The 12,044-nt window shown below is 34.6% G+C and overlaps 1 protein-coding gene across 4 annotated transcripts in view; it reads left to right on the plus strand.

Annotated features, from left to right (window-relative positions):
- LOC128994355 (uncharacterized) overlaps positions 1-12,044 on the plus strand; it is a 60,850-nt gene that overhangs the window by 22,689 nt on the left and 26,117 nt on the right. The window contains exon 8 of one of the 4 annotated variants that reach the window (XM_054418878.1): positions 3,486-3,595. The exons of the other annotated variants lie outside the window; for them this stretch is intronic. Within the exon in view, the coding sequence (XP_054274853.1) occupies positions 3,486-3,512 (27 nt within the window). The 3' untranslated portion in view covers positions 3,513-3,595. Of the gene's footprint in view, positions 1-3,485; positions 3,596-12,044 lie in introns of those variants that run through there. 4 annotated transcript variants of the gene reach the window in all.

A 12,044-nucleotide genomic window follows, 5' to 3' on the forward strand; every position in this document is an offset into this window, starting at 1 on the left:
CTGTCTTAAAGAAGTAGCTGATTAGAAATTAGTTGTTTAATCTGACTTTCTCACTTTTCTCTTGCTTGACTCTACCCATCTTCTCCAGTGCTCCTCCTGAACCCAAGGCATTGCCTGAGAGGTCTTTGGCATTTTCTAATAAGCCAGGAAAAAGCACAAATAGATTTGAATTCTGTCAATCTTAAGTCATGTTGGGCAGCCCTTAAGAAGTTCACTCGTTTATAATGAGTTGGTGGAAGAGTAAATTCCGGAGTTTATACTTGAAAATATTATATAATATATCAACTAAATGAACATTTTTCAGGGTAAAAACACAAATCACATTTCAGAGTTTACAAATACTTATTGTAAAAAGACAAATCAACACTGTAAAAACATTACATAATGCATTCTTCGTTGAACTTCCAGTCAAAAGATACAGCTTTCTGCTATTTAGGGGTTTTTGCCATCTGAAGTTAGTTTTACCTCCGGTTCTGGTTCTTATCTTGCAAAATCTCTGAAGCTGGAAAAAAAATTCTGTTTATAAAAATGAATCAGTCTGTATTTTGGCTAGTTTACCTGAGAGTGTTAAAAGTCCAGGAGGTAATAGAGACCCAATAAAGAATTAACAAAATATAAACCTCAACATTAAGCTGCCTCTACACGAAGCCAGTATGCAACCTGCCTCAGGTAACTTGAAACACACTATAGTCCGTGAGGCAGGCGAAGGACTCTAAGGGATTACAGCCCTCACACACACACAGACACACACACACACACACACACACACATGGGTCACTCGCCGTGGGGTAGGTAGGGCCCTGCTGGCGAGTGTGCGAGCGTTGGTGGAAGGGACGTTAATCCCTCAGAGTCCTTCGTCAACCTTACGGACTATAACTGGTAACTTGCCTGCATACTGGCCTCGTGTAAACACAGATTTATAGAGAAAATCTTCCTCTTGAATCTACTCTCTGTAGAAGTCCATCAGGACAAAATTATTCTCTGGACTCTCATTTTCTGTGATTTCTAGCTGAATTCTATCCCTTTTTAAACAAAGTCATTGGCCACTTGGCTTTCCTTAAAACAATACTATAGTGATCTGTAATCATGTATAATCCATTTTGTATATGTAAAGAAAAACTCATCTGCCTTAACCCTCAGAGTGTTATGTGTCATAAAAGCGACTCATAACATATCTGCTGTAGTGTTATGTGTCGCTTTTGCGACTCACAAACACTGTTTACGGCGACGGCTCTGGGACTGACTGAATTGGATTGAACTGGATCGAGTTAGGTATAGTTTTTTTAGTAGGTAGTGATATTGATGTAAATTATCAGCCAGATTCCTAGCTATGGTTAGGCTATGCATTCTTAGCTAAACACTATGTACCAAAATCTGTTTTTTGCCCATACTGTTTTACTGTTTACTGTTTACTGGAGTGGCCACTGGTACCCTAAGAGGTACTTGGCCTCGCCCACACACTGCCTCCAGATGTCTCTGTCTTTGGTGTCATTTTCACTCCTTCCCAGTCTTCTTACATCTTTATGCACTTGATCCTTCCACCTAAGTTTGGGACGGCCTCGTGGTCTCCTGCCTTCGGGGTTTCTATGAAGTACATTTCTCGTAGTGGAGTCTTCCTCTCTTCTCGAAATATGACCAAACCATCTCAATCTTCTGCTCTTGACTTCCGCTATGATGTCAGGGTCTTTATAGCGCTCTCTAATCTCGATGTTGTGTCTCATTCTCCATATTCCATCTTCGAGCGTCGGGCCATATATTTTCCTGAGAACCTTGTTTTCAAATGTTATAATTTTCTTTTCTATTTTTTTGCTCATTGCCCATGTTTCTGAGCCATACAGTAAAACCGGTCTTATTATTGTTTTATAAATACGTAATTTGGTGTTGTGGGATAATAATTTTGAGCTTAACAATCTATTGCATGCATGGAGGGACCTGTTAGCCGAATTTAACCTGTTTATTACTTCCAATTCTTCATTATTGTTGTCTGATAATAGGACTCCTAGATACTGAAAGCTATTTACTTTCTGAAAAGAGTGGCTCTCTATCTGTAAGATATCATCATCATCTTCATCATTTTCTTCTCTACCATCCCATCTTCCGCACTTCATGAATTTTGTTTTACTGTCATTAATTTGTAAGCCAAATTTTCCTGTTTCTTCTACTAATGTATTGTTTTTTGCCCATAACTTATTTATTTGCAAACCTACATCCTTATATTATTATATTTTTGGAATCCTCATAAAATTCTGAACCAAGTTAAAATATTTGTAGACCTATAAATTATAACAATTTATTGAGCGTAAATATAATTTTTTTCATTTATTTTTTAATTTTTGAGAAATAATAACCCCACAAAAATTGTTGAACATTTTTTGTAATGTTTTATATGTTACATTGAAGCCCATAATTTTCCAAACAAAATTATATATAAAACAGTATAGCCTACTTTACATTGTTAGCGAATTTCCCTATAGGGAAGTAGCTATTACCGTAGGTGGCACGATAAGACCTAGACCCTGGACCGATTTACTTTTTCATTTTGATGTCCCCAGAGGCCAAAAACACCATCTGTTCAAATTTTTATATATGTAATGTATATATATATACGTCCGTGAACGCGATAACTTGAGTAGTTTTTGTCCGATTTTGATGAAATTTTGTTAAAATGTGTAAAGCGGGATAAACTTGAATGAGTTCGCGAACCAGCATGATCGGACCATGGGAACGGGGCTTTACGGGGGGTTTTATGGGGTAAAAATTGGTTTTTCTCACTTTTGACCCTCAAAAATAAATTTTTTCCAATTTCTCTTTAGACCCTCTTAAAGAGCTTAAAAAAACAAATAATTTAGTATATAAAAGTATTTTTGTTCGGTTATTAGCAACGGAGAAAATTAAAAAAAATTGTAAATATAAAACTCCCATGTTATTCTTATGGAGAATATTGTCAAATGTTGTAGTTTGCTTGTTTATGGATATATTTTGATCAAACTTGGCAAATTTATTCATTTTGTACTAAGCTATCAATATTTTAATAAAAAACAGACTTTATTAGTTTCCTTGTAGCAGGAAACCTAGGTACTCGTTAAACATAATGTTATTAAAATATATTTAATTAAAAATCAATTCAGACAAATGGAAATTCGCTTAGTCGGCAGGTTTGCTGCGGCGGGGGTATTTTTAAGTTTCTAAGATACATTTTAATAAAACCCTGCGATTGCGCAATAAATGGGCGAACATTAAGACCAAAACTAGAGACACTTGGAGGGTTAATCGCTTGATCATCAATTATCTTAAACTCATTTGAAATCAAGAATTTCAAGTTTTAGTAATCAAACCTAATCTAATTTAGAATTAAATACAACTCAAACTCATAAAAGGTAAACAATTGAGTTTAAAAGTGCAAATGAGTTTAAAAACAAATTACCTGTGATTTAGATATATAAGAAGTCTGCTCCATGATCGTCCAGATGACTATTTCTGTGCAGGGTGGAGTAGTTATGGAACCGTGGTAGCGGAAAAACTTTTGATGCTCGTACGGAAGCAATCGCTCCAGGTTGATTGGCTCCGGGATGGTTGACATGTTTCCAAAACTTCTATATATAAGTTCATCTTCAAGTGCTGTTATTATTGGATTTAGGAATTTGTTTTCTCGCACAGAAGCCTGAAATTAGAATCAGGTTGGATCGGTGGTTAGTAAAAATAAATTAAGAGATGAAAGTATGTATGATTTTATCACTTGCCATCCCCACTGAAAGATTTAAATAATATGATTAGGTACCTATTTTATTAGTACAAATACAAAGTATAATACAGTAGAACCCCTCATATCCGGCCACCACGGGACCAAGCCCCTGGCCGGATAACGATTTGGCTGGATAAACCAACCTACTATGAAAATGACAATTCATACCTAATAATAATAGGTAATCAATATATGCAATCAAAAGTATCATTTAATTCTGTTCTGGGATCATCTATCTATCTATCTATATATTAATAGGCAAGCATGTTTCTTTAAAACCTTTTTTCTCAGCTCGTGTGCATCGTAGGGAAAATCTACGCATACTGTTAGAAAGCTATTTTCCTGTAGGTGTGCAGAATCCCTTTATAAATTAAAATAGGCTCAAAAATAAGCACAAAAAATGAATTTAAAATTTTGAAAAATTTAACATGGATATTATGAGTTGCCATGCTGGTGACGAAATAACAACGAAATATAAACAGAAAATCAAAACAAATGGAAGAAACTCCAATCACATGTTCTATTCAAAGTGTGGAATGAAAATAAAGAAGTCTGTACATTAAATATTTTTGGTCGAGTTTCGACCACTGGACGACCTTTTTTCTCAGCTCGTGTGTATCGTAGGGAAAATCTACGCATACCGTTAGAAAGCTATTTTCCTGTAGGTGTGCAGAATCCCTTTATAAATTAAAATAGGCTCAAAAATAAGCACAAAAAATGAATTTGAAATTTTAAAAAATTAACATGGGTCATATGGGTTGCTATGGTGATGACAAAATAACAACAAAATATAAACAGAAAATCAAAACAAATGGAAGACATTTCAATCACATGTTTTATTTACAGTGTGGGGTGAAAATAGAGAAGTTTGCACAAAACATACTTTTGGTCGATTTTTCGACCACGGGGCGTACTCTCGTCTATATATTAATAGGCAAGCATGTTTCATTAAAACCTTTTTTCTCAGCTCGTGTGTATCGTACGGAAAATCTACGCATACCGTTAGAAAGCTATTTTCCTGTAGGTGTGCAGAATCCCTTTATAAACTAAAATAGGCACAAAAATAAGCACAAAAAATGAATTTGAAATTAAAAAAAATTAACATGGGTTTTATGGGTTGCTATGGTGATGACGAAATAACAACAAAATATAAACAGAAAATCAAAACAAATGGAAGACATTCCAATCACATGTTTTATTTAACAGTGTGGGGTGAAAATAGAGAAGTTTGTACAAAACATACTTTTGGTCGATTTTTCGACCACGGTGCGTGCTCTCGTTTTTAGAAAAATTAACATGTCTGTAAAAAGGAAAAAAATATTTGTAGGTTAAAGTCATTACTGTAAGTAATGAATGTACAAATATTATGATTCCAGGTAACAACACATATTAAATGGAGGTAAAAATGACAATAAATTGTACTTAAAGATCATTAGGACTTAAATGGTACATGCATTTCTACTCATGTTGACAATTTTGTGAAATACAAAAATTAATGTACTCGTACTGTACTGTACTAAACCCACTTTGGAAATAATCAGCCAACTGATCAGAGGTTAGGCCTACTAGCTCAACTGAGTATATAGTGACTCAGCAAATAAATGTATAAACAAACAGATAAATAATGAGAACAATTTATTTTATGACTTGAGCAGTCACAAAGTGGACTAGTGCTTGTATCTAAACGTCTGTAAGGTGTGAGAAAAAAATTGTGATATTGGCTTCCTGGAAGGGGCCGGATAAACAGAGGACCGGTAAAACCAAGGCCGGATATGAGGGGTTCTACTGTATATACAATAGTAAAATTTAGAAAAATGTTTGCCAACAAACTTAATGATATTTCTCCGGTATTTCCCTTATATTTTGCTGTATATTTTTTTGAATGTGTTAAGAGGATCAAGAATATTGAATTTGAACAATAGTGTTTTGTTAATAATATCGTAGAAAAAAATAATTAAATATAGACTGTCAGTCGTGCTACGGTTACCATAGGTTCTGGCGCACAGCGTTGGGAGTGCCGTGTAGTTACGTAGCTCTAATGCCGTAACTACATGGCGCTCCCAGCGGTGTGCGCCAGAACCTATGGTAACCGCAACACAGCTGACGGTCTATATTTCATTCCATTTGTCTATGATAGTATACAGCTGTAAAAGAAAGCAGAAATGTAGACTAATAATCTAACATATAAACAAAATAGTGTTAAGACCTTCAACATAAAGGATAGGCTTAAATACCGGTAAGCAAAATAAAACATATAGCCTAGATTGTAAAGTGTAAAACTAAAACCAGAATGATTTATTTTAAACACTTAGAAATTTTGCAACATGCTCAGCGTTTAAATTTGCTTCCACTAAAAAGCATTGTTTTAACTCTGTTTTCTATATTCAAAGTCATAAACATGCATATTTTTAAGCTCAGAACTAAATTGATTTTTTAGCGATATAATGTCTATATTTTAATCAAGTTTTCTTCATCTTGTGAACCCAAAAGTTCAGATCCTCAGTATGGATGAACTAAACTAAACAAAATGGTTGATTTTAAGTGGAATTTACAAAGAATCTACTCATTCCGTCAACTTCCATCTGAGCTGTTCACCGTTTATGCATCGGCTTCTCTAATATAAAAATTAAAATGTATTTTCAAAGCAATACAGCCACTATGGTATAAGCAGTGCAAAGCATTGCCAGGCAAGATCAATAGTGCCAATTGAGTTTGCCATTTCACAAGTATCATTTTGCATACTTACACAAAACAAAATTGCTATAATTGCCAAACCATCGCTGTGGCAGAGTGCCGCGTTTTTATTTTCGTAGTTACTGTTGTAATGTATCAAATGCATTTCCAATGGATATCTGAAGAAATATGTCAAGTATCACTAAGGTACATCATGGACCAAGGACCCATCACTTAAATTTTGTTATTTGGCTTTTTAAAATTTGTTTGACTTCAGTGACTTTTATTGAATTAAATTTGTTACAAATGTTCTTAGATGTAGTAAAAAATGTTAAAACTCTTAAGGGTTTAACAACAAAACTTGTTTAGGTACCTTATCTCATATTAAATCTGGGAATAGTGAAACAAAAAGTCTAAGAAGGCACTTGTGCCTGGTGCAGGGGTTGAGATAAGCTGTATCATGGCAGAAAATAACAGTGTCTTACAAACATTTACATCTCCTCCGAATCCAAACTGGCTTAAACTGGTTAAACTGGCTCCAGACATGCACCATTCGCAAAGCACATATTAGCACAAATTTTTTGACGTTCGGCGATCTAGTTGTCTTGGAATTTGCTGATTAACGAGTAGACGTCTACACACATGTGGTGTTTTCCGAGCAACTGTTTGTTTCGGGAATAGCATAAAAATTCGTTCACTTTGATGTGTGCTAAAATACTGACAATGAACGGGAAAACACAAGCACGAGCATTTGCTGCTTGCCAAATAGACAAACACCTAACCACACTACTCGGGATTCGGTGCTTGGCGAATGGCGCATGTCTGGAGCCGGCTTTACCTGAGACTTGTGCTCATTCCATGTAATATTTACTTGAGAGAATTAGTAGAGCTTTTTCACTTGATCTGCCAAGCGCATTCTTAGAGTTGTTTGACTATAATAAACAACCTTCAAAACATTGTAATGTTAAATAAACAAGAAATTCTTTGTGATTACTGATAGTCATACATTAAAAGGATATCTTCTGTTTTAAGACATTAGATGTAAGGTAAAATTGCATCATATTAATAATAATAACCTCTGTGGTCATATCATTTTCATTTCAGCGATTAACATGATTTTAGGTAAAAGTTTTATCAAAACTATTTTTTAAAAAAAGGTAGTCTGTAAAGCCTTTTATTACTTTTTTAGTAAAAACAAAAACAGATTTACCGTTTATCCTTGATTGTGTGTTCGGAGCCCCAGTGGAAAGTCACTTCGTCCAATATAAATAAATCCCGCAGCCCTCCAGCCACAATGCTCGGCTCACACTCCTGGTTTACCTTCAACACAACTGATCATATTTTCTACATAAAGTCATCTGATATACTGGACAATTTCTAAAAAGCTGCTTATAATACTTTAAAAAAACTATTCCTCTAGGTTTTAACCTGGAATTTTTCTAGGTATCCGTTCAGGCTCGGTCTAGAGGAGGTCGTGGCATTATCACTTGGGTAAAAATTTATGGTTGGCGGGATTTGAACCCGGGATCATGGGGACCAAAGTCTCGCACTCTACAACTAGACCACCTTGCTCCTCACGAGTCTAGTATCAGTATCCCTCACCGATTCTAATACTAGACTCACTTAAGGTACGTTGTCACTGGTGCGGCTGGAACTGCAGTCGCTGGACGATCATCATTGGACGATTATTGTTCGGCAATAATCATTGCAGTAGGCATTGTCACTGGTGCGATTATTATACAATCGTTCGGTTGCTTCTTGACTGCTACAGAGTTGAAGTAGTGATAGTAATGGATGAGTTTAAATAAAGAAAGTACTATTCAGTTATTTTTTAGTTGAAGATCTAGAAGATGAAAAACTTTAGGAAATGATAAGTGTTCCACGACTTAGAATGCATAGTATAGTTTACAAAAGTAACAGAAGAGGGCTACTTCAGAATATTAAGAAACGAACAATTGCAAGCTGATGATAGAATGTTTTCAGACTTTCAAAATGTCAGTTTTAAGTTTTTGTCTAGTTTTATCAATGAGGATCTTTTCTAACTACATTACCTCTCCAATCACAGGAGATGAGAAGTTTGATCTTACGTTAAGGAAGGGTAGTTTATTTAAACTCGTTAAATTTGTCTACTAAGCTAATAAACAATTAAAATGCTACAGTATTTTTTCCAGAAGAAAACTTGTCCAGAATAAAAACAAAATAATACCCCAGTCAAAGCAAACCTGCGTACTCAGGGAGTTTCCAATGCATTTATGTGTGTCTTAATGCCACATAAATCCACTTACCAAGTACATACCATAATAATGCATCAACAGTTAACGTACGCTTAGGCCTACGCTAATTTTGATGCATTATTATGGTAAAGTGCAAAATCTATTGATATGTTCATACAAAAGACCATTAATTTTGTGATCCTTGTTGCAGCAAACCTGTGTACTAAGCTCCAATATTATTCTTACGGATAATAATTAAAATGTTATAAAATATATCGCTATAGGTATATACATTTTAATTATTCTCCATAAGAATTATATTGGGGGCTTAGTACACAGGTTTGCTGCAACAAGAATCACAAAATTAATGGTTTTTTGTATGAAAATATCAATAGATTTAGCACGTTTAATATCTCGGTAACAAATTTACCTAAAGTACTATAATTGAAAGCAGTAAATTGTTTTTTAATCTCAAATGCAATGGTGAAAACTAAAACTTGATTTAAACAAAGTTTATATATAGGTATAATATATAGGTATGTAGGTATACAATTAATTGTATTGTATTTTATTGTAAGGAGGTAACTTAACTCATAAGTGATTATGGCAATAATGTGTTATCACAATAAAAATCCGTGAATGCATCAAAAATCGTCCAACGACTGCGACTCTGACTGCTCCAGGAGCAGACCCGTACGATAGCCGTCTACGACTGCGGCTACAGTCGTGTCAGTGACAACGGTGCCATTGAAAACAATGCTAAGCAGTCACTCTACGATTATCGTTCAACAGCTGTCGTCCAAGGACTGCAGTTCCAGCCGCACCAGTGACAACGTACCTTTAAACCCCGCTTTAATCACCAGTGTAAGCAATTTACTTGAACATTTCGAACAGAATTATAATAATACCTGAATGACCGTTGTTACACACAGTCGTGTTTACGTTGTTGTAATTGATGAAACGTAACGGCTCGACCTTGGCTCGCCACAAGTTCTTGTAGACCAGGTTGATGGGTGATTGGTGGCGGCCAGTCATACACTGACCTCCCCATCCTGAACAAAACATACTACAAATTAATTATATCCTTTCATCACATCTTAGGGCACTAAAAGGTAACTTGCACTAACAGACTTATTTTATTTTATGGGGATCGTATAGTGAAAGCAAAAAAAGTGTTTATTCTTCAAAAAAGGGCGATTAGACATATAGCCAAGGTTCCTCCAGATACACATTGCCAAGAATATTTCAGTCGATTCAAAATTCTCACTTTATACAGCTCTTATATTTATTATATTTCTATGATGGTCAAGAGTAACTTGGATACGCTTATGGAGAGTCAGCCCCCTTACAAACATGATACAAGATACAAAAAAATAATAAAACCAATGCAACATAGACTAAAATTATTTCATTTATCCCCACAATATATGGGACCCAAAATTTATAATAAGCTGCCTTCAACAATAAAAGAAATTGATTGCATTTTGAAATTTAAAAAAAAAAACACTTAAGATATGGCTTCTGGAGAAGGCATTTTTTTCACTGGAAGATTTCCTAACAAATGTATAATTATTTTTAATATTATGATGAGGTTTGATGACAAATCACCTGTCAATCATTAATGTAATGTGATGATAATAAATAAATAAATAACCTTCAGCTATTCAAATTCAATTCATTCGTCACAGAAATTCACAAAATACAGTGACTAAGGTCCATGAATATGTGACATGTCAATACAAATCATGTATTACTAATGTACCTGTTGCTCGAAATTGAGCAATTTTCAAGTAGGCCCTACCGGTATTATACAGAAGTTATTTTAAAACTACAGTAATAACGGTCATAATTTTCGATGAGTTTAAAAGACCCGACTAAATACTTATGTAACTAATTGAAATACTCACGCTATTTAATAGCGCTTTGAAATATTAAACACTTCTTGTAAAAATATTTTTGAATTTTTATGACCCGATTATTACACTTATTTTTTAGTGTTTTCTACAAAAATGTTTCCCAACTTAAAGCTTTTACCAGTAAACATTTCTTGTGCATGTATTTATTTGATCTGACTTAAGGTAGGTTTACCACTGTGACAACATGAAGTGTCCATATTCTTCATGTGTTTTTTTTTTTTTTTTTTTTTTTTACTTCCAAAAAGGCATATAACTGGCAAAAATGATTCATCTCCCCAAGTGATTGTGTACCTGGATTCCTTACTGTGAGACCAGGCCTCCCACTACTCTTCCAATACGTGTAAGATTTCCAATTAATTGTCTCATCCTCCTGTTTTCAATATTTCTCCTTTAAACTCAAGAAATTGTCTGTTCTTCCAACAAAACTGATTGACTGTTTAGATTTGTCTATAACCTTTGAGAGCGTCTGGTGCCCTTAAGGGTAAGAGTTTTTGAACTCTAAGGCCTTTATGCAAAACTACGAATTGAGACGAATTATTTGACACCGCAAACGTTAAAATCGATCCAGAAATAACGGAGGAGTTTTGTTCACAAAAACAGCCCTCACGTATTAATATAAGAGATAAATAATTTACACAAAGAATGGATATTATAACAATTGTATGCTACACATTACTTCAGGAGAGATATGGAGTGTCGTGGCATTATCACATTCAACCCCAAAAAACTACTACCCAAAAATTAAATACTAAACATGTTTACCTAATACAAACTTTCAACTCGATATTTAACTTACTGCACTCAATTACCAAAGAGGAGGCTGAAACTTTGAACAGACATGACTACCTCACACACCCCATGACTCATTTGATTGCAAAACAGTGACTTTACCTTCTGTGTCTTTGGTTGCCAGTTGTCATTAAATTGAATTTTGAAGCATATTAAAATCAGTCAGCGTTGCTGTATATTTAATTTGTATTACTTTTAACTTACTCGTATGCAACTATATAGTCTTTCATTTTACAAATGCATTACATGCTTTAACAGTCAGCTCTGATTTCACTCTTACCCTCGTTTTTGGGATCTTCTGAATGCCTCCATTTCCTACAGGAAACTATTTGAATCTCGAGCTCTGGAAAAACGCTTAAATTAGTTACAAAAACAGAAACATTTTACTTATGTACCCATAATCCTGTACACAAGTATAATACAATCATTAACTCTGGAAGTTTATGATGCAAGTACACAGTATGATGCTTCAAAGTCATATAAAAAACAATAGAATCCACTGTATAGAATTGGTAATACTGTTAATACTGTTCTATGAAATGGCGACCATACAAAGTAGGTATTTTAAGGTAAGTATGAATGGAGATGAGTGCAGGATGAGTGGCGCGATCTTGTAGTCTTGTTATTGACTAAGGCCGACATTCCTTAGACACAGCTGTTAATTATTAGCCCATACAGTTAATGGCAACTAAGAGACCTACAGTTTATAGT

The sequence above is a fragment of the Macrosteles quadrilineatus genome, unplaced genomic scaffold, assembly GCF_028750875.1.
Source record: "Macrosteles quadrilineatus isolate MER2022 unplaced genomic scaffold, UCM_ALF_1.0 Scaffold_5__1_contigs__length_97177068, whole genome shotgun sequence".
Classification (NCBI taxonomy): Eukaryota; Metazoa; Arthropoda; class Insecta; order Hemiptera; family Cicadellidae; genus Macrosteles; species Macrosteles quadrilineatus.